Source organism: Trichosporon asahii (assembly GCF_000293215.1).
Source record: "Trichosporon asahii var. asahii CBS 2479 unplaced genomic scaffold scaffold00020, whole genome shotgun sequence".
Taxonomy (NCBI): Eukaryota; Fungi; Basidiomycota; class Tremellomycetes; order Trichosporonales; family Trichosporonaceae; genus Trichosporon; species Trichosporon asahii.
In genome coordinates, this window is record NW_014040904.1 from 277,598 (window position 1) to 299,572 (window position 21,975).

At 59.9% G+C, this 21,975-nt stretch overlaps 7 protein-coding genes across 7 annotated transcripts; 3 read left to right on the top strand and 4 right to left on the bottom strand.

The window, feature by feature from the left end:
* Positions 1–10: 10 nt before the first annotated feature.
* A1Q1_00421 (uncharacterized protein) lies at positions 11–1,054 on the top strand (the record flags this gene model as incomplete). The annotated part of the gene is made up of 1 exon (XM_014326070.1): positions 11–1,054. One exon carries the CDS (start codon positions 11–13, stop codon positions 1,052–1,054), a length of 1,044 nt encoding a protein of 347 aa, XP_014181545.1.
* A 1,052-nt stretch (positions 1,055–2,106) lies between these two features.
* On the bottom strand, positions 2,107–3,804 carry A1Q1_00422 (surface antigen BspA-like protein; the record flags this gene model as incomplete). Its single annotated transcript, XM_014326071.1, has 1 exon — positions 2,107–3,804. The coding sequence occupies one exon, from the start codon at positions 3,802–3,804 to the stop codon at positions 2,107–2,109; it is 1,698 nt and encodes a 565-aa protein (XP_014181546.1).
* A 556-nt stretch (positions 3,805–4,360) lies between these two features.
* On the bottom strand, positions 4,361–7,544 carry A1Q1_00423 (alpha-glucosidase; the record flags this gene model as incomplete). Its single annotated transcript, XM_014326072.1, has 2 exons — positions 4,361–5,857; positions 6,198–7,544. The coding sequence occupies 2 exons, from the start codon at positions 7,542–7,544 to the stop codon at positions 4,361–4,363; spliced, it is 2,844 nt and encodes a 947-aa protein (XP_014181547.1).
* Positions 7,545–8,708: 1,164 nt separating this feature from the next.
* On the top strand, positions 8,709–10,894 carry A1Q1_00424 (membrane transporter; the record flags this gene model as incomplete). Its single annotated transcript, XM_014326073.1, has 4 exons — positions 8,709–8,738; positions 8,783–8,913; positions 9,513–10,677; positions 10,799–10,894. 4 exons carry the CDS (start codon positions 8,709–8,711, stop codon positions 10,892–10,894), a joined length of 1,422 nt encoding a protein of 473 aa, XP_014181548.1.
* Positions 10,895–11,945: 1,051 nt separating this feature from the next.
* On the top strand, positions 11,946–14,221 carry A1Q1_00425 (uncharacterized protein; the record flags this gene model as incomplete). Its single annotated transcript, XM_014326074.1, has 6 exons — positions 11,946–12,312; positions 12,444–12,738; positions 12,797–13,171; positions 13,446–13,497; positions 13,546–13,935; positions 13,979–14,221. The coding sequence occupies 6 exons, from the start codon at positions 11,946–11,948 to the stop codon at positions 14,219–14,221; spliced, it is 1,722 nt and encodes a 573-aa protein (XP_014181549.1).
* Positions 14,222–16,208: 1,987 nt separating this feature from the next.
* A1Q1_00426 (ABC transporter) lies at positions 16,209–18,995 on the bottom strand (the record flags this gene model as incomplete). Its single annotated transcript, XM_014326075.1, has 1 exon — positions 16,209–18,995. One exon carries the CDS (start codon positions 18,993–18,995, stop codon positions 16,209–16,211), a length of 2,787 nt encoding a protein of 928 aa, XP_014181550.1.
* Positions 18,996–19,625: 630 nt separating this feature from the next.
* On the bottom strand, positions 19,626–21,495 carry A1Q1_00427 (retrograde transport, endosome to golgi family-related protein; the record flags this gene model as incomplete). Its single annotated transcript, XM_014326076.1, has 3 exons — positions 19,626–20,914; positions 20,963–21,052; positions 21,201–21,495. 3 exons carry the CDS (start codon positions 21,493–21,495, stop codon positions 19,626–19,628), a joined length of 1,674 nt encoding a protein of 557 aa, XP_014181551.1.
* Between the last annotated feature and the right edge of the window lie 480 nt (positions 21,496–21,975).

The following is a 21,975-nucleotide window of genomic DNA, read 5'->3' on the forward strand; positions in this document are numbered from 1 at the left end:
CCCACACACAATGGCGACAACACACGCACCACCTTCTGGCGAGGACAACATCTCGGACCCGTCCGCCATTGCTTACATCTCGCCCAACGATGAGCCCACGCCGACTGACAAGGCTGGCGCGGACGCGCGCAAGGCCAACTCGCAGGACCCTGCTCATGTGATGAACTTCGGCAACTTGTCTCTCGGTCACCCATTGGCGTCGCACCAGGAGGTCTTTCTCGCTGACCTGCGAGTGCATGTGCACGGACTCGCTGAGATCGAGGGCTCGACGAAACCGGTCGCCGTCGTCCTGCTCGCACACGGCTGGGCGAACAAGGCCGCGCAGATGGGTGCGATGGCCAGCGGATTGATCGGCGAGAGCCGCCGGCCAGGCGCCACGCACGACCTGCTCGTTGTCTGCCTCGACCAGCGCAACCACGGGCAGCGCCGCGTTAACCCCAAGTGCATGCCGAGCTATCGCGACGCGATGCGGCCAGCAGACATGCTGACTGTCGTCCAGGGCGGCGTCCAGGACTACACAATGGTGATGGACTTCCTGCCTTCCTACCTCTGGCCCACCGACGAGCGAACGGTCGACCGCTGGATGGTCTCCGGCGTCAGCATGGGTGGGCACGTCATGTGGCGTATCCTGCGCAGCGACCCGAGGGTGCGCGTCGGTGTGCCCATCATCTCCATCCCGCCGGAGCGGCTCGGTACGCTACTCACGATCGCGAGCGAACGCGAGGGGCTTCTGGGCACAAAGGAGAAGCCTCACCCGCGAGGAGTGAGGGAGGGGTACGCCGAGCCAACTGCCCCAGGGGCCTACAGGGGCAAGAAGATCCTCTGCCTCTACGGATCAGCGGACGCCATGGTTCCCTACGCTCTCGGCAAGAACAAGCTGAGGGAGATCATGCAGGAGAACCGCGGCGACGTCCAGTTCTGGATCCAGCCGGACATGGGTCACGTCTGCTCGCAGGAGATGGTTAAGAAGGCTGCGGACTGGTTCTGGGAATACGGACTCGCACCCGAGGCCGACGCCGTTTGGCGCGGCGTGCCCGCTGCGGCCAACCTCTAAGCTGGCAGGGCGGCATGCGGCTTGCTGAGCACATCCTTGCTTGCCGATCTCGCGACGATCACAACGGAACCCCGCTGCTCAGTTCCCCGTCCTCGCTCGGCATTCGGCTCCACCACGACACGCGACATCCTCGCTTTCTACACGCGACTTTCACGTGACAACGGGTATATCATCTCCGCCATTCGCCAGCAACGCCGCTTCCCGTTCTTCGCGACTGTCCTCCTCCTCTCGGAATCTCTCCGCCACCCCTCCCGTCTCATCCCTTTACCCCTCGCTGCGACCCTGTCTTTCCCTTCGACGTCCCTTCGACGTCCCTTCGGCCCCTTCCATCCCTATTCCATATCCGCAGTCCCTTCACAATGGGGGGCTGATAACGTTAATTCCCCGCCCCCTCCATCCCAGAGTATCCATTCTTAGATCAGAAGTAGATCGAATAGTCAGTAGAATAGCCCAGCCCGCCCAGCCTGGCCATGCTGGCCAGCGTTACACCCAGGCGCGCCGAGTCTTGCGTCCATAACGTCCATGGGCTTTAGAATGCACCGCATTGTTGTCTTATGCCGGGATTTCCCAAATTAAAGCCTCGGTCAGGAGCGATCATGGCTCGGAATGACGGAAGCATGCATCCTGTTCCAGACGTCTGTAACCTGCCTGCACCTCTGCAGCTCTGTGTGCCCACCACATTACCGCAAGCGGCGCAGGCGATGCCGTGAATGCCGTTTGTGCCGTATGTGCCTTGGGATGCCGGCGCGGCGGGACGGGCATGTGCGCGCTTCCTTGTGTGCGTGCTCAGCGTGGTCTCTGGTGTGCTCGCCGCGCCCTTCCGGCGAAGAAGCTCAAGCTCTGAGTCTGCCGCGTTCTGGGCAATCTGGGCACCACTTTGGGCACGCTGGGCACTCTTGAGCTAGAGAAAAGTATCCATGAAAGTGTCCTCGCTATCTGTAAGGCGCGCACGGGAGTGTGCAGCGCAAAAACTATCTAAAATTATGGTGGTATAGAGCATTAGTCGTTAGAGACTTCTGAAGAATGCAAGCTAATGCTGAGCAAGGACGCGCTTAGAGCTCGAACTTGGGCATGGGCTTGGCGCCGGGGGCGTCACACTTGCAGATACAGACCGAGGCGGTGGCCGAGGGAGCGGGCGCGGTGACGGTCTGGATCACAGTGGAGGTGACGGTGGCGGTGGAGGCCTCGGGGGGAGCGGGGCACGAGGTGGTGGGCTCGGGGCCGGCCGACGACGAGGGAGTGGCCGAAGTCGAAGGAGTGGCCGACGAGGAAGGAGTGGCCGACGAAGAGGGAGTAGCCGACGAAGAGGGCGTAGCCGACGACGAGGGAGTGGCCGAAGAAGAGGGCGTGGCAGACGACGAAGGGGAAGCCGACGAAGAAGGGGTGGCCGAGGAAGAGGGGGTGGCCGACGACGAGGGAGTAGCCGAAGACGAAGGGGTGGCGGAGGACGAGGGAGTGGCCGAAGACGAAGGGGTGGCCGAAGACGAAGGGGTGGCCGACGACGAGGGAGTAGCAGACGACGAGGGCGTAGCCGACGACGAGGGAGTAGCAGACGACGAAGGGGTAGCCGACGACGAGGGGGTCACCGACGACGAGGGGGTAGCGGAAGGCGAAGGCGAGAGGGAGAGCGACGAAGCAATGTCCTCGGGGATGACGTTAAGCTTGACAGTGTACTGGCACTGGTCGTCAGAGGCACCGGAGGGGTTGATCTGAACGACAATGTCCTGTCCGGGCTCAGCGGCGCCAGTGAGGATCTGCGAGGGGTTGCCGCCGTTGACGGTGACGGACGACTTGACGCCGGTAGCCTTGTTCTCGAGAGTGGCAGCGAGCTGGACCTTGTTCTTGGTGGAGACGAGCTCAACGGTGACGGCGAGCTTCTCCTTCTTCTCGGCCTTGTAGGTGAAGGTGGCAGCGGCGTTGTTGGAGCAGAGACCGTACGAGGTGATGTTGTTGTTGATGGGGCCACCGGACTCGTCAATGTCGTTGCCGCCAGTGCACGCGGCGTCGTTGTTGGTCAGACCGTTCTTGATGATGGTCTCGACGAACTTGTTGAAAGCCTCGGCGTCAGAGAGAGTAGCGACGGAACCACCGGTGGCGAGGGCAGCGGCCGAGATGTCGGCGTCGATGATGGGGCCGGGGATGATCTCGGTGGTCTTGCCGTTGTTGTGGCCGGTGGTGATGATGTCCCAGATGGCACCGATCAGGCCACCCTTCTGCTTGGTCTTGGTGGTGGGGTAGCTGAGGTGGCCCCACGAGACACGGATACCCTGCTGCTTAGCCTGGGCGAGGGCAGCGAGCTTCTTGGACTTGTCCTGGGGCCTGGCGGGGTCGTCAAGGCCGTCAGTGAAGATGACAAGGGCCGAGTTGTCGTGGGCGTTCCAGAGCTGATCGAAACCAGCCTCGAGACCCTGGTAGACATTGGTGCCACCGTTGGCGTAGATGCGGCGGATGGCGCTGTCAACACCAGCGCCAGGGGCGCCGAGCTTGTAGATGGTCTCGGCGCGGGGGCCGAACTTGGTGACCGCAACGCGGTCGCCGCCGTCGAGGTAGTGGTTGATGGCGGAGGCGGCGTCAAGACGGCGGTCCTTAGGGTCGTTGTCCTTGTTCGAGCCCGAGGAGTCGATGACGATCGAAACAGTGCGGGGCTTGCCCTTCTCACACTGAGTCTGACCACGGGGGTCGATCTCAACGAGGGTGGGGAGTGCCGAGGCGGCGGCAGCCAGGATAGAAGCGGCGGCGAGGAACTTCATCGCTTCGTTGGGAAAGGGGGTTTAGAGAAAGAAGAGCGAGGAGGGAGAAGCGATGAAGAACGACCAGTCTAGAGTCATCAAGTTATATACTCGTCAGTCGTGTGGGCTACCGCGCCGTGCATCAGGGATGCCAGTCTCCGCAACAGTGGATCTTGCAACTGTCCGCCCCAACACATCTTGCTTGCCCTGTGACTGCCTTGAATGAACGGAACGCTCGGGATGCTCGAATGCAGAGCCAGAACATCTCTCGTACAGGCGGAAATCAGATCACCCGCGCTGCTGGGATCAGCCTCACGCAGAGTGCCACTGCCGCTGCCGGACTCCCGCCAAATCGCGTGCAGCCAAGGGGAGGAAGCGCGGATAGCGTGTGCCACCGTGTCCCGCAACAGGACCATCCCGCCTAGTCAATTGCTTCTTTACGACATCCCGCGACCGTAAATCCCGGGGTCCCGATGCTTCCAAACATTGTTGCATAAAATGACTTGTTCCAACTAGCATCAAGGTAAAACACATCCTTAAGCATCCTTGATTTGCTCCACTTCTAAGCCTGCGCTACCTAACACAATTCAATGGTAAGGTCACAGTCAAGCTTGAGGTCAACCTTAACGGTGACAGTCTTCTTCGCCTCGTCAAACTGTGTCTCACAGCCCTGACCGTGGACCTTGGGGCCATACACCTTGGAGTCCCGGCCCTTGTCCTGGCCCGCAAAGACCACTGACGAGAGGTGGACGGGGTGGTTGTACGAGCCCTTGATGCACAACTTGCTTCCGTCAAACTCGAAGTGGATGTCACTGCACTCAGAGTCAAGGGTCTCGCCGTCATCCGCATAGAGGGCACCCGTCGCCTTGCCGTCCTTACCCGGGGTGACGATCAGCTCGAAGGGAAGCTGCATGTTCTGCTCAGTCGTCATGGCGTCTCCCTTGCGGAGGGGCACCACGCTGCCACCACGGATGTAGACGGGCATGGTCTCGTAGCCGACGTCGTTCAGCTTCTTCCATCCCTCACCCTGGGTCGCGGCAAGCGTAAAGTAGTCGTAGAATGTCTCACCGGGGGCGAACCAGACATCGACCGAGGTCGAGTTCTCGTGCACGACGGGAGCAACCAGGATGCTGGGGCCAAAGTAGAACTGGGTCTCGATCTTGACACTCTCCGCCTCCTGGGGGTGAACCCACGAAACGGGCCAAACGGTAGGGGTACCGTCGACCGAGTGCTGGTGCACGGCCGTGTAGAGGTAGTCGAGGAGCTGGAGACGGACCTTGCCCGCGTTCCTGGCCGCCTCGGCGGTGATAGGCCAGCGGTAGAACTCCTGCGAGATGGCACTGATCTCGTTGTGGTTGCGGTAGAAGGTGTTGAATGCGCCGAGCCAGGCCCAGCGTGCGCACAGGGTTTCGGTCGTGTTTCCACCAAAGCCGCAACTGTCCGCGCCAACAACGCCGATCCCTGACACTGCCGTGAGTGACAGCATCTGCGGGATCGTGCTGATGTACTGCTCCCAGGTCGCGATGTTGTCACCCATCCACACGGCAGACGGCGTGCCAGAGTACGAAGCACGTGCAACAGTGAAGGGCCGGTGGTTCGGACGACGCTTGAGCAGCGAGTTGCGCGTCGCGATCGAGTGACGCGAGCCGTACAGGTTGTGCTCGGAATACATCCGGACTCCGTTGCCCTGGACGATGTCTGTGCGTGCAGTGAAGTCGGAGATATTCTTGATACCAAGGTCGGCACCTCCACCAGTCGAGGGGGGTGCGCGGCGGTCATTGATGCGGTACGGAGGGTAGAGCCACTGCGAGTCGAGGCCAGCAGACATGAAGTCGGCGTCTGACTCGGGGTAGTTGCCGGACGAGTTGTCGTTCTGGCGCTTCTCCATCATCGAGCCACCCTGTCCGCCGAGGACCTGCTCGGGACCAGACTGCGGCTGGCCCTCGCCCCATGGCTCAGAGATGTTCTTGCCGGCCTCAAAGCGAGGGAAGTCCTCGATGGTGCGCGGGATCGTGCGGGGGAGCTTGCGGACGGGCGGAGCCTCGCGCTCCTTTGAGATGCGGTAGATGTTCGCCTGTTTGTCAGCGCTGTGTTCTCGCACGGAGATTTGCTCTCTGCTACCCTCGTCTCCTGCGACGCGTCCTACGTGTCTCACACATCCGCTGATCAGGGGAATAGGCACCAGCTAGCGCCTGAAACGCAGGGCCGGTCCTGCGGGTGAAGGGCAGGCACAGTGGCCGAAAATGTCACGTGAGGGACGGGAGTATATCCGCCACGTGACCCTACATCCGGCCGGAGTGGCACCTCATCCACCCGAACCTCTCCCCACGAGATTTCCACATTTTTGCTTCTCTACACCGCAAATCTTCGTCTTTCGACTCCATTTTTTGCACAGAGAACGCGACAAAACGCACCTCGATATGCGGAAGGAAATTTGCCGCTTCATTCATGTCTAGCCAGATGCCGTCGACGTTAACGCCGTTCTCGGTGTTGAAGAATCGCATGAATTCGGAGTCCCACCAGCCCTGGGTGCCCTCGGCGGTCCAGTCGGGGAAGACCGTCGGGCCGGGCCAAACGACGCCTTGGTAAATGTTGCCGTCGTCGTAGGCGAGGAAAGCTTTCTGCTGAAGACCGGACTGGAAAGCCTCGTAATTTTCAGCCGACAAGCTGGGCATGCCTGAGAAAGTCGCAGGATCCACCATCACGATAAACTGCATGGAGTTGTTGTGCAGATGGTCGATAACATACTGGACCTTGTCGAGAGCGAATCGGGGAGGGTCCAGAGTCATAATCCAGCGCTCGTACATGTAGTCGATGTCCATCCACTGGGTCTGGAGCGGGATACCGGCCGCAGAGTAGTTGGCAATGACCTCGGCGACCTCGAAGATGTCCTCGTAGCCGTAGCGACAGGAGTGGAAACCGAGACTCCAGTACGGAACCATAGGTGAGGGTTTCCAGATGGCGGCCGCTTGGCGGGACACATCGGCCGGGGTCGGGCCATTCAAGAAGAAAAAGTCGGCAATACCTCCAAGCGTGTTGTACTCGATGTACTTGCCCTGCTCGGGGAACTTGATGTCCATGCCGTTCGAGTTCAGGAGGAACACGCCGGACGCGGACGGGTTCTCACCGACCTTCTGGTTGACGATGATGGGGTGCGAGCCATACAGGTTTGTGCGCCCAGGAACACCATAGGCGTCTCTGTTCCAGAGGGTGCGCACGTAGCCCTCCTCAGTGATAGGGAGAGTGAAGTTGTCCGAGGATTGCGCCGCGCCCTGGATGTTGGAGCCCTCGGCGAGGGCACTCTTCACGCGGACATATTGCTCCTCGAAGATGAGGGCTTGGCCGGACGTATCGAAGATGACCTCTCCGTCCGACTTGCGGGTCACCTTGAAAGTGAAGGGATCCTCGGTGTAGTCGAACTGCAGGTTGGACTCGCGCTGCCCCTGGCCTTCGAGCTTCGGCCAGCCGTCCTGCACCACGTCGTCGGGCACGACGTGCGCCTTTCCCTCCGCATCGGCAATGTGCACGCGAAGCCGGTCGTCGTTATCGTGTCGCACCGTGAGCTTGAGCTTCTCATAGTCGGGGCCGAATGCGCCGCACTTGCCCTTCAGCGTGAGCTCGCCATCCAGGCCGCAGTCGCTCTGCGTCACTTTCAGGACGTAGCCCTGACAAGCGTCGGCATCGCCGGTGTGCTCGACAGGCGAGGGGATCACCACCTGCGCCGCCGCAAGTGTAAGATGGGGGATGAGCGACCACAGCATGTCGCAGAGATTGGTATTGGGGGAAACGCACTAGCTGCCCATCAACATATATAGCCATCGTCGCTAGCGCGATCTGGGGACCATGTTTGACCGATGTGCGAGAACTGGAACGCCGGTCGTCAAGTGACGTAGTAAGCTCGGATGTTACGGCTCTTGTCGTACGGCTCTGGTACTCAGGTCGGGGGTCGCCGAGGGGCCGCACGAGGGGCCCGCACAATAAGTCCGGGGGCGCTTGCTGCGGTCTGATGCCGGCTCATGTGACGGGCGGCAGGGCAAGACTCTTGGAGCAGGTACGTAGGTACATTGCATGCGATGGAGCATGTGAAGCATGAAGCGTATCGGCGAGTTCGGTGTCACGCCGATCGGCCGAGCCGCGAGCCGAGAGTGGTTGATTGAAAGTTCAGAATAAGGGTCGCTACTCTCTACGTGAAATAGATCCCACGGTCCAGTCCGAGCTAGTCTTCTTGTACGAACATACGTACTTTTGCATCGTAATTGTCAGAGAGGTGCATCTTAGCGCGCAGGAGGAATGAGACGGTTTATTGGAAACCTTGGCTCCGAAGCTAGGCCGAGCCTCGCAAACTACCGAGATAGCGATGGACAAGGCACACGTGACGCCGCGGAGGCGCACCGACGTCACCCAACATCCGATGGCTGGTTCCATACTGCGCTCGGATGTGCTCTTCTGCAACGGAGCTCGCTCCGAGGGTGAGAACATGCAGCCTGGACATATCAGAAGCAATCAACACACTTATTCCATCAACACATGCGTGACATTCACAGCCCTGAGCTGCGACGGTGCATGCCAAGTGACTGGCCAAGTTCTTGCTCTGAGGTAAATGAGAACCTAAGGGTTTATGCCGTGAACGGTAGGTCATTTCTTCCTCCGATTTTCATGTCCGTGGGAACTTTTGATTGACTTCTGCAACGTTCAGCCTTGCTTCTCCGATTTCATGCCGGCCTGGGACCGACTGCTACTCGCTGTGCCCCACCATGGGGGCGCCGAGACCTTCCATTTCTCTTTCGCTTGCAGAGAATATCACAAGTACTACCAAAAGAGGCAGGTTTCAACAGTTGCTTCCGGACCTCTGGAGCAGCTGGAAGGTCTGAAGCGAGCGTCGATGACGCAGACCCACCCGTGCCGTACCGTATGGTTGAGCGTAAATGCCGACAGAATTGCCTGAGACCTGTCTTGTGAGTGCGATGGAGCATGTGAAGCTTATTAGGGTCCAAGACAGGCGAGCGGCATGAGAGAGGTCGGCGTCACACCGAGGGTGCAGGTGCGCGATCTTCTGGAAGTGAGGCTCGCTCTGACGTTCAGGCCCCGAGCTAAACGTCTATCTGTCGTGGCCACTTTCCCAGGCTCGAAGTTCGTAGTGAGAGACGTCGATGCCGGCCATCAGAAGCACGTGACTTCGGGGCAAGAATCTACCGGTTGTTCGGGCCGAGATACTGCGAGTGGAAAGAAACGCGGGATCAGATGGGTCCATGTGTTGGTCGCAGGTGGGCGCGTTTATACGCTCCGACGACCAAGACACCGCTCCCTTTCCGTCCAAGGAATCAAGATCCGAAGGAGTTCCGCATAGCAAGGTCGACCGATATCTAACTCTACACGCCCGTGATAAGCTATCAAAGGCAGAGACGCGGAGGACTCTCGCGGGCCTGCTTCGGTCTTGGCCGTCGTGCCGTGGAGCTCTCCGACTCGAGCTGCTGATGTTCAGATGCTCGCCTCTCTCAGATACCGCTCTGGGCATGGCCCACCTGATGCCCCCCCGGAGCAAACTTTCTCCCGCATATGCTGATGTACTTATTGACAGAACACGAACCCTGGTTCTGCTGCAAGCACCATGCTGTTTCCCCCTAACATCCCCTTCTTAGCTAGTGCTCGCGCCCAAAATTGGGTGGCAAGCGCAATCCTCGGCGCTGCGCCTGGGTACGTGATCAAGGTCGACGCGACTGACTTTTCAGTATCTACCTGGCCATCACGGGTCTCGGAGCCGGTGGTGGACAAGCAAACAGCGCTCTACTTTCCGGTATCCAAAACAGCCTGGGCAACGGCGTCTTCGGCGTATGCTCCTTCTTCGTCCCCCTGATCCTTCGCTACTGCAATGTGCGCTGGTTCCTCGTCATCGGTCCTACGGGTTATGCGGTCTACATCGCCGGTCTCATGTACTTCCAGGCGCGCGGTGAGATGGCCTTCCCACTCGTGCTGTCAGTCTACTGGGGCATGGGAAGCTCGCTCGTCTGGGTGTCCACGACGTACATCTCCATGGCATATGCGACCCGCAAGGAGAAAGGCCACTTCATCAACAACCAATGGTTGGGTCTCGCGAGCGGCAGTCTGGTAGGAGCAGCGGTCGCCTTCGGCGCCAACATCCACAAGAGCAAAGCGGCAGGCGTGAGCCAGGGCGTGCTCGGCGCATGGCTCGCGATCCATCTCTGTGCTGCACTCGCCGCATTCTTCTTCATTCTGCCAAGTGACCGCGTCAAGACCAAGGACGGGAGCACGATCCCCGCCGGCAGCATGATCATGGGCGACCTGAGCTTCATGCAGACTCTGCGTGAAATGGCTGGCACATGGGTGTCGCCGAAAGTCCTGCTGGTCGCTCTGGCCATGTTCTCCTCCGATTTCTGGCTCGTGTTCGTCGGCTCGTACAATGCCCGCAACTTCTCCCTCCGCGCTCGATCCCTCAACACACTTCTGTACTGGGCGATCCAGATTCCGGCGGCGGAGGCACTCTCCCGCCTCCTCGACCGAAAGGGATGGACGAACCGCCAGCGTGGGGCTGCAGGATTCTGCACCCTGTTCGTTATGGTCTGTGCATCCTGGTTCGGTTACTACCTCTGGCAGGGCCTCAACATCGAGTCGGCTAGCATGAAGAACAAGATTGAGGTCATTGACTGGGCCGACGGCACCGCGTATGTCAAGGGCCTCGTCGTCTACCTCATCTTCGGCTTGTCCTATCCGAGTGAGTACACCTGTGCAACGTCACTGACATTTAGCCTACCACGTCGTGCTCGTGTTTTACTTCTCGATGCTGGCGTCCGAGGGCTCGCGCCGTATGACTTACTACTCTGGCATCTTCAAGGGTCTCCAGGGTACAGGCCTGTGTCTGGCGTTCGGCATCCAAACGTGAGTTCTAACCGGTGGCTCCGCTGACGGTAGGATGAGCCCGAATTACCTTACGTTGGGCATCTGCTATGGCGCCGTTGCCATTCTCTCGCTGGTCCCACTAGGCTACGCATTCTGGAAGTACCTCGAGAACGTCGATCCGGAGCCCACAGCGGTGACTGAGGACGTTGACTCTGACATTCAGGAGATCAAGGAGAGGGGTCTGGAGAAGGTCTAGATCTGAATAGAGTCCGGGTAAAGCGAAGTGAAGGAGGACAGTTGTCCACGTGCTACAATGAATGCGTTTAGACGCCGCGTATAACCCCATGGGGCGGTCACTGCGCCGCTCCCACTCGATCTGAGAAGTGGGCAGCGCCGACTCGCTCGCCTGCAAACGCCTGGCCCCGGAGCGGTTTGCGGCAACGTCCTTCCAATCGCGTTCCAGCTGCTTTGCAAGCCTCGAGGCGGAAAGTCAGATTACGGTGCGGAGCAGGGTTGCTGCAATTCTTCCGATAAGTCACCGACCCTGCGACTAAGCCAGACCGATAAAGCCGCTCCCTCCCAGGCGTCCGTCTATCAGTGAATGCAGATCGTCGTCGTCCGTCAAGATAGTGAACATGCTTATCGGCGCTCGTGTGAGCAGTTCGTGGGAATGACGATTACCTAGGAGATCTCCGCGCAGTGAGGGTGGGCAAATTGCCGCCAAAAGTGCTAAATATACGCAGCGCAAAGATCTCCGCCCTGACGGCGCCGAGCGGGGCCCTCGGCGCCGCGAGTATCATTTGGATTCCGGCTCGGAATCTTCCCTCCAGACTCCGCGCGACCATGCTTGGCGAGTAGCCGCAATTGGAAAACTGGCGGGGTCAAGCGTGAACACATGACTGCTGGTTTGGTGCATCGAGACTGCCCACTCGCGATCAAGCCGCTAATTATCGGATAACCCTATGTCACACTTGCAGCCACAGCGCCATCAAAACCGCCCCTGGGCATCAGTCCTCAGTTCACGTGCGTCCCCGTGGGCTTCCAGCGAAACTTGGCGTTTTGCCGGACGGTGCCGGCTGGATCTGAGGTGGATGCGGGGAACAACGCGGGGTAAACCAAGGTGACGAACGGGATTGAGTTCTGATGAGACAATCCCAGGTCCGCTGCAAGGCACGATTGGAGCTGCCCGACGACGCGATGCGACTGGCCCACCGTCGCTCCGAGAGATAACTCTCGCGCGATACGAGAGCTGATGGCGTGCCCACCTCAATAGCGGCAGTGGACGGTTCCCAGCGGACGGGCCGAGGATGTCTGCTCTCCGCTCCATGGGCCAGCTGCATGCGAGTGTCGCAATCGATGTGCGCCCCCCTTATAACCCAGATGTAAACGGCGCTTCCCCAGGTATCGCTTGTTTATCTCGTTCTGCGCCCTTATCACCGCCGGTGGAGTCGAGCACCACCATGACCGAGAAGTTCGAGAAAGTTGATGAGCTCCGCCTCGAGCCCGTCGACTCGAAGCACTCCCACCCGAAGGACAACGGTGGCATCTCCATCCACGACCCCGCCGCCAACGACGCGGAGCAGCTCGTGCACGACCATGACGAGTTCACGCCCCAGGAGTACAAGAAGCTCATGCTCAAGGTCGACCTGATCCTCATGCCCATGCTCATGATCAGTGAGTATACCCCTGCACTGCGCGGTCTCCTACGCGTCTGCACCTGCTTCCGCATCAGCTTCCGCTCCGCCCCTGACGCGGTTCTGCTAGCGTCAAAGAGCACATGGCAGTGGCATCAGACTAACTTCCAGTCTATGGTCTGCAGTTCTCCGACAAGACGAGTCTTTCGTCCGGTGTCGTTTTCGGCCTCCGCGAGGACACACACTTGAAGGGCAATGAGTTCGGTAACCTGTCCAGCTTTTTCTACATGTCCTATGCTGTGGCTCAGTATCCAATGGCCTGGGTTCTGCAGAAGGTCCCACTCGGACGAGGTCTGGCCGTTTGTGTCATCATTTGGGGCGTCGTGGTCCTCTGTCTCGGCGTATGCAACAACTACGCGCAGCTCGCCGGCGTGCGCACCCTTCTGGGCTGGTTTGAGGCCGTCGTGTGAGTGAGAAATGGGATTTTTGTCTATTTCTGTCTATTTTCGACTGACCTTCCTCAGAACTCCCGGTTTCGCCATCTTCACCTCTACGTGGTGGCTTCGACGCGAGCAGAGTCTTCGCCAGGGACTCTATTACTCGATGAACACTTTCTTCGCTATGGTTTTCGGTGTTGGAATCTACTACATCGGCAAGAATGCGCAAGAGAACGGCGGCCTTTCGGGATGGCGCGTCATCAACTTCTTCCTCGGCGGCGTCACTATCGGCATGGGCGTTCTTTTCTTCATCTTTGGCGGCACTCCCGATGAGGTCTGGTGGCTGTCCAAGCGCGAGAAGCGTATGGCCAAGGCGCGCATTGTTGAGAACGCGACCGGATCGACCCAGCACCCGTGGAAGTGGCACCAGGTCAGGGAGTGCTTCAGAGACCCTCAGTACTGGTAAGTGCATTCTCTGAATGATGGGGTGTTACACAGCAGAGCCGCGTGCAGTGCTTTAAGGTGCGGAGATGCTAGCGGTGGCACTCGCAACCGCTTCACGGAGGGATGACGCATCGTGCCCGGTGCCACTCGTGATCGACGGGGGCACTGCCGTGGCGCCGTCAACGCTCCGGGCAAGGCCGCTTGGCCCATCGACCCAGGCCAACTTCCTCTGCGCTTCGCATGAAGGCGCCCCACCTCCTTGAGCTTAGGAACACATGCTGACTTCACCCAGGTTTGCCATGCTGTTCGCCCTGGCCGGAAACATCCCCAACGGAGCTATCACTGTACGTCTTTGACCATTGCACCTTCGGTCATACCTGTAAAGAGAGCAGTCTGACGCTCAGGTTTTCAACACACTCGTGTACAAGGGCTTCGGTTTCAACGATCTCGACTCTATTCTGTACCAGCTGCCGGGCTACGCAGTGACTTTCGTGATCGTCGTGGCCTCGGCAGTCGGCGTCCGCTACTATCCCAAACTCCGCTTCCCCCTCGCCATCCTGTATCAGGGTATCACCGCGTTTGTGCTCCTCTTCGTGGGCCTTGCCGAGGTGGGCCGCTGGGCCCGTTGGGGCGTCTGGCTGCTCTGCCTGGTTTACTCTATCGCCACCTTCATTACTGCCTGGCCGATGATCTCCATGAACGTCGCCGGAAGGACCAAGAAGTCGTTCTTTGGTGGTTCTTCGCTGATCGTGTACTGCATTGGCAACGTCATTGGCTCGCAGGTAAGTCGCTCGTGCATAAGGTAGAGTCGTTACTGACAAACAGATCTTCCTGCCCTCTGATGCCCCCAAGTACCACCGGGGACTGATTGGCTGCGCGATCTGCCTGATCGCTTCGATCTTTATCACGGGTGGATGGTGGTGGTATTACGTTAGGACGAACCGGAAGCGGGCGCAGTTCTTCGCCTCGCAGGGAATCAGCGAGGAGGAGCGTCGTTTCCGTGCTCAGGTCAATGGAGAGCTGGACCTGACGGACCTTGAGAACAAGGAGTTCGAGTACGTGACTTAAGTTGTGGGCGTTCTTAGAACGGGGGTTTCGAAAGTTGTTAAGCAGTACCACAAAGTTGTTTTGAATTTATGTTAATAATGCAATGTCTGAAAGCAGGGTGCGATTATCAAAGCTACTCTGGGAGAGATATCACTAGGGCTGACCGTGGCGAGAGTTTCCAAAGTAAAACGCGGTTGAAAGATGACATGCAGTGTGATGAGGGCTGTTAGAGCTGCTCTGTCAGTGGAGCGCGTCTGAGCAGTGGCCGGAGTCTTGGACCCCGCTTCAGAGTTGTATAGCTCGACAAGTGCGACTCACGGTTCGGTTGTTGTTCCGTCACGAGGCTGTCAGTATGTCAAAGTCTGCTGAGACACTTCTGTGTCTGCGCTATCACCACGGGCGAGTACAACAGTTACATGTTGGTATACACACAGATCCAGAGAATTAACCAGCTGTAGGGTAGATTGAGTCGACAAGTAATGGTTCAGATGCGAGTGTCCGGTGACCGGGTGCGAGTATTGTTCCGAGAGATGAGAGTTGAGAAGTGTCCGATTCGAGCAAGTCGAGAGCGAGAGTGTCCGTGCGGTAGTGTCCTTGTCACGTAGTGATGCAATGAACAAGCTCCACACCCTACACCGACTTGAGGTCAAAGCTGTCTACGCTGACCGCGCGGAGGTGCGGCACAGCGCGGCGCGGCATCGGCGTTGGTTCGGGCTCGCGGCGCGTGACGCGGTAGAGCACGAGCGCAAGTACGACCGTGAGGAAATTCAGCACCGCAATCACAAACAGGACGATCGTGAAGAAGCGCGGATCGCTGAGATTCTGTCGGAACGTGTCGATGCTGTCCCAGATCGCACCCGAGTCAGGCAGAACAGGCATGGCGGGGACCGAGACCGATGAGCCGGAGTGGGTGTAGACGGGGATTGGGTGGGCGGCGACGAGCGAGAGCACGAGCGCGGCTGGTGTTAACTCCTTGCCTAATGGGCACACTCACCAGCACACAGAAGGGCGGCGAGGGCGTTCATCTTCGTGAACTGGGGCGGTATGATGGTGGTAGCAGAGGTGGTAGCGAGAACAACAGTAGATGTGTCAGTCAGAGCAGAGACGGGAGATCTGCTCGCTTGAGCGTGCGTGGGCTTTATAGAACAGACAGGAGCGCGTCACCTGCTCCTTCCTCAAAGGCCCTTCGCGGTCAGCAGCCACGACGCCACCACTCAGGCCGCCGACGCCCCCTGGACCCCTTCCTATGTGACCGGTCGCACGACCTGTTGTGCTCGAGCTCTGGCTCCACTCGCGAGCACGCTCAGACCCACTGCATTGTCCGTCGACGCCCGTAAACGAAAGGGCAATCCGGCTCTTCCGGGACTGCCGGCAAACAGGAGTACGTGAATGGTTAGTGGAGGAATGTACGCGCCGGGCAGCTCGTATCTCGCTTGATGGATTACTGGAGCCGGCTGAAGTAGGCAGTCGCGCCGGTAGACAATCCTGCGTACGTTCCCGTACATGCATCATTTCCCGGCTACGAGGGCCCACCGCAGGAACAACACGGACACGAAAATGAGCAGAATCGCAGGAATCACAGACAACCTGACGCCACACCCGTCCGGTCCCTATGCTTGGCGGGGCCCTGAGTGGGCCGAGACGCGCGAGGAGGAGCGCCAGACCACGGATCCGCCGATGCCAATTAAGCGCCTTGCGATCCCAATTCAGTCTGCCGTTTGCCAACGTAAGAATGGGAGAGCTACCAACGACGCCAGAATGCGTTAGTGCTGTTCGTCGACAGAGGCAGGGTTCCAGGGATTACCGAGCATTCGGTGGGCAGCAAGAAGTCGCGTGTTGCAGTGGGTCTATTGGGAAGAGGACACCGTATCACAGATGTATGAGACGGAACGAGGAGACGAACTGAGACAGAGAGTTGGGTCTGCATAATGTACAACAGGGAAAGATCTCTTTGAGCCAGGGCAAGAAGAATCCTGATGATTGAGGATGGGCTTGCGCTAGCAACAACCTACAAGAAGGCTTCAGCCTGCAGCGTGTACATCTCCCAGTACTTGCCGCGCTGCTTCATGAGCTCGTCATGACTGCCAAACTCGACAATGGTGCCGTGGTCGACGAAGGCGATCTTGTCCGCCCGCTTGACAGTAGCATAGCGGTGAGAGATGAAGATGGTGGTCGAATTCTGCCGCGATAGCGAGTGGATGCGGTCGAACAGCTCGCTCTCGGCCTTCGGGTCCAGGCTCGCCGAGGGCTCGTCGAACACGACGAGGTCCGCGCTCTCGCTGCGCATGAATGCGCGCGACAGCGCAACGCGCTGCCACTGCCCGCCGGAGATGCAGGTGCCCGCATCGATCTCGCCGGGCACGGGCTCACGCACAACGATGGCGTCCTCGTCATCGGACGAAGAGAGCGCATCGGCTTTCACGGCGGCGGAGACAGCGTCGAGTCCCTCCTGCGTCAGTGGGGCCGCGTCAGCTACGTCCGCCGGCCCAGGAGTTCCAGGTGCAGGTGTGGCGGGCACGGGCGTCAGGGGTGTTCCAGGCTCGGTGATGTCTGCGCCATCCTTTGGAGGCGGAGCGGTCGAGTCACGGCGCTTGCGGGGACGTCGGCGGCCCAACTCGCGAGGCTGCTGGAAGGGGTTCAGCTGTCCCTCCAATCCGACCTTGGCGAGGATGGGGCGAGCCCCTCCCCTCCTGATGGCACGGAGAACAGAGCGGTCGTCGTCAATCTTGTTCGTATCGCCCAGTCCAACATTGACGCGCAAGCTCATTTGATACTTGCAGTAGTCCTGGAAGAGGCAGGACATGCGTGCGTGCAGCGTTGTGTGATCGTAGTCTGCAATCTCGGTTCCGTTTACTCGCAAACTGCCTGAGTGACCATGCAGGCCGAGGAGAGCCTTGACGAGCGTCGTTTTGCCGCTTCCGTTAGAGCCGACGATCGCAATTGTCTGTCCCGGCTCGATGGTCAGGTTGATGTCGTGCAATGTCGCCTTCTCGGCGCCAGGGTATGTGAATCCCAAGCCTTGGGCCTCGATGCGCATTCCACCCGGTATGCGGTGCGCCTCGTAGTCAATCTGCGGGCCGAGGCGCTCCTGGTCGTCCGTCGCGGCAACGAACGCGGCGAGGTAGTAGGGGATTTGGGCGACGCCCTGGCAACAATCCTTCAGCTCGTTGACGGCGTAGAGCAGATCCTCGCTCATCTCCGATTGCGCGTGGAGAGCGCCGAGCGTGAAAGAGGTCGGAACTGATTGCGTCGCGAGCAGCGCGTAGAAGCCGTACTTGACCACACTCATCAGCAGAGTGTAAACTGCCTCCGCACCGTTCTGAGCCCTCGTGGCGTACTCCAGCTGGCGACGAATGATCTCCTTCCGCGCCGTCTCCCACTGCGCGAGCACCCAGTCCTTCAGGCCGAAAAGGACCAGCTCGAGTGTGAACTGCGAGTCGGTCGCGAACGCCCTCGTCGCCTGCTCGACACGCACCGGCGTCTGGTCGACGTACGTCGCCTCCTCCCTGTCTGCCATCCAGTCGAGGACCCGGTCGAAGCCGAGCTGGATGAACGCCGGTGCCAGCGAGAGCGTAAGCAGCGCTGCGTTGCCCCATCTGTACCGCGGGTCGCCCGAGAAGGTGCTGAAGAGCATCTTCGCCAGCATCGTACCCTGCAGCCCGACCCTGATGAGGAGAGAGGTCGCCTCACCGAAAGTCTGGACCATCATCCACGGTCCAGAGACAGGACGTTCGAGGCCGAACTGAGGCTCGAAGCCAGCAAAGACGCCCGCCTCATGCACCCTTGCGATGTGCAGTGGCGAGTTGCGCGCTTGCAGGGTCATACCGAGCTGAGCGCGGAGATACGCCCGTTCCATGCAGAAGTCGACGTAGGTCTCGAGTTTGCGCGTTGCGCGGCGGGTAACCAGTCTCACGATCTCGCTGAACGCCCTCACGCCGAGAGCAAGGCCGACAGCAGTCAACGTTTCCTGCCATGTCGCCCTGATACCCGTCTTGAAGCTCCGCTCGACGAGATTGAACATTTGCTGGTCGGCCCAGAGGTTGGCCGTCGTTGAGAGGCCGTCGTAAATCACGCGGAAAAGGTAGAGGAGCATATGGCCTGTCCATCGCCGCTCAGCCCAGAGGGCGCGCCATACCTTTGGCCACAGTAGGCGGCAGATGTCGAACTGGAGACCGACATTTGACAGTGTCGCTGGTCGAGCCCACCCCGCGTCCCGGAACGCGGAAGGATCAAGCCGTCCCGACGCCATCATGCAGTCGGGGGCGTATTGCTGCAGCTCGGCGTAGTCGGCTGCTTCTGGTGGTTCTCCTTCCTCAAGCGGATCTGTCAGGAAGTCCTCAACCTTCTCATTTGCTGTACCTCGGGGGTCAGCCTCGCCTGAGTCCCCGGAAAGCGGCTGTCCGAGGGCCAGCACTTCGCCTTTCTTCAGACTTTCCTCGAACTCCATGACGTCCATCATCTTCTCGATGTCGCCCGTGTCCGGCTTATGCGCTCCTGGTCCTCTTGGTAGTCGGAGAACTGTTGTTGGCCCTTCATCGAAGATCCCGCGCCGCCATCGCTTCTCCCGTTCGCGTTCATCCCTCGCCCAAGCCCTGTAGGCGCCTTTGAGCTCTTTCGACGCACGCCGGGTCAATCGAGACTGAAGCCAGAGTTGCGTCAGGATGGGGAGGCGCGCATACACTGGCGGCAAGAGAGGAGTCGACAGCCTCGTGAACTGGGTGCCGTCGGGATAGCTGCTGGCTGTCGGGGGGGGCGGCGCAGACTCCCAAGCCTCGGTGCGGTCCAGGTACGCCATGGTCGGCGGGCCGCCGGACTCGACCACGTACGGGCGCCCGCGGGAGTCAATCGTCGTAGCGCAGCGCAGCTTGTTCTTCTAGTCGATCCTCTGAGATGTATTGGTCGTGTTGATGTCCGCGGTCGATGGTCGTCTGACACTTTGCGTCACCCTCGACCGAAATGTCTTGGGTGTTCCCTGCTTGTCGGAGTCGTATACTGAGCCGCCCAGACCAAGGCGCCGGTCTATGCACACTGTCGGGGTGCTGCTGGCGGGCTTCGTCGTAGATGGAAGGAAGAGAAAAGTACGTAAAGATAATGCGGCGCCCGAAACCAAAATCTCGTCGGAGACTACCGACAAGTGTCACTCACGGCCAATGACGTCGGTTACACTCGTTTTGGCCCGTCCCCCGACGACACCACCGAACGATGCACCGAAGCTTCTGTTGCTTCTGCAAATCACCTCTTCCCCTGTCGCCTCGCGCTTAGACGCAGTCTTGGCCCCCACACATTGCCCTTGTGCACCGCCATTTCCATGTCACTTATGCATTAACGACTGCTAGGTCTCTCGTTGCCAGGTATACAAAACATGCGACTCTCCTCACCCTACTCGACATAGCAATCCCTCTCGACGATGAGCACCATGCGAAGTTTAGAAGCCACCAGCGAGCAGCTTGGCGGCCTTGCGCTCGTCCAAGCGACGGGGCGGGGGACGCTTCTGCTGTCCCGGCAGGACCATACTCTGCGCGACGCCGCCGCCGAGCGGGTCGCTGCCCTGCGACCCCGGCGTGCCCGGCGCCGACTGGGTCGGGAGGAACATGCTCTGCGCCGTCGCCGGAGCGGGGCTAACAGGGGAGCGGAATGGTGTGCCAGATCCACTGCCTGGCGCCGGACCTGTAGGTGCGGTCGGCGTGCTAGCGGAGCTGTGCGCGGCGGCCGTGCTCGCGCTGGCATAGGCAGCCGCGGCGCTCTGGGTAGGAGCAGGACCGACAGGCGGCGCAACCTTCTGGCCGGTCGCGAGCGCGTTGACCTTGTTGAAGTCTGGCTTGAGCGCCTCGAGCTCCCGCAGCACATGTCGGTTGTACATGATGCTCATGCGCGCGTGCTCGAGGAGCGAGACAGCCATGTCTTCGTGCGCGTTACGCGAGTGCGCGCGCAAGGCCTGGTGCAGATTGTTGCTGATGGCATGGAGGCGATGGTTGAGCGTCTGCTCGGCAAGGTTGGCGTCATCCATGTCCGCGATAGCGTCGTCGACCTTGGCCGGGTTGATGGAGCTGCTAGCCTTCAGGCGCTCAACGGTGCGGCGCTTGTTGATGGCCGCCTTAGTCGCGCTCTGTGCGTCGTCCAGAATCTGTAGACGCTGCGAGAGCGCGTCCTGTGCCGCCTTCGCATTCAGCGCCTGGTAGCCGAGCGAATCGGCCAGAATCACGTTGTCGCTGGCGATCGCCTGTCCGGCCATTGCGGCGATCTGCTCGTACCCCCGTCCCATCTTGCGCTCGACGTTGGCCAGTAGCGGGTCGTTCTCGTCCGTCGCCAGCGCAACCATCTTCGCTCCGACGTCCGAGGTGGCAACAGAAAGCGCACGCCGAGCCTTCCCAATCCCGCCGACACTGGTCGCGGCACTTTGCCACGCAGGGCCCAACTGCTCCAACGTCACCTTCGCACTGGCGAGCTCGTCGTCGTCATCCAGCGGTCCCCGGCGCACAACCTTTGACAACGCCGCACTCAGCACGTTTCCGCCCGATGACGCAGGCTTCGGCGGCGCAACAGGGTTGTACCCAAAGTCGCTTTCGATGAAGGACCGCAGCTCATCGGAGTGCTGCAGCACCGGGTCTTCGCAGATCCTCGTAAACCACCGCTGAAGAGCGATCCGCACCAGCCGGTCATCCTCCTCGTCGCTCGCCGCGCTCGTGTGCGGTAACGGAAGCGCAGGTATGATAGCTGAGCGTCAGCTACAGATTAAAGAGCAGGCTTACTTTGCGGGCACACGAGTTGCGCCTGCTCCGCGAACCGCTGGAATTCGGCGTACGACCGCTGGCCATTGCGGTACAGCGTTTGTCGGAAGTTCGGCAAGTTGGTCTGCGGTCAGTACGTCAATCTGAACAGATACTGAGTAGCGGTAGAAGGAGAGGATAGAAATATATCAGACTCTAGCAGTCTCTGTTGCGAACAGAGCCCGGGGACAAGAAGGTGACGCTCCGCAAAATGGCTCAGACCGTTGGCGTACTCACACTACTATCGAACCGAACCAGGAGGTCTTTCCTATTCCTGTCGACGCCCGCGATGCGAACGCGGAGGAATGGCGCCTGGCTCTGCTTCGCCTGCTGCTCATTTGGAGCAGGGAGGGCGGGGACGGGGTCGCCGTAGACGCGGGGTTCGCGGAGGTCGGGAACCGTGCTCGACGACGTTGACGCGGCGCTGCTTCCACCCCAAGGACCGGAGGTGGATTCGGTCGCACTGGGCAACGGAGAGGGTACGGCCGAGCTCCCGCCCCACGCACTTGTTGAGTCGAGCGGGTCCATAGCGGTGACGTGGGTGAGTGTGAGATGGGGAGTAGGTGAGGTGGTGAGGGCGGCTAAGGGTGGAGGTTGGTGTCATGACGCTGCGTCGTGCCCTGCCCGCATTTGGTCCCATCTCGGTGGCGGCCGTGGGGCGACTGGTGGCCGCCGTCACGGTCGGCACGAAGTGCCTAACGCGGATGTCTCGTGCATGCTTCTTGCACAGAATACATTGGCCAGGAGGAAGCGTCTACATGCATCAGGTGGTCTGCACGTCTGAACGTCTTGATCTTTAGTTTGATGCTCACTCCGCTCATGGCTCATCACTCCGTTGACACCGCTTCGCCCGCTGGAGCGCTAGCCGAAATCTAATCCCACATGCATACCATCTAAGATCACTCTACTAGTCCTGTGACCTGTCCCTGCATGCTATACACGCTACACGCACGGCGTCGCCGCGTCGACCGTCGAGACGGTTTTCATTACACTGCCTGCCTTCGCCGA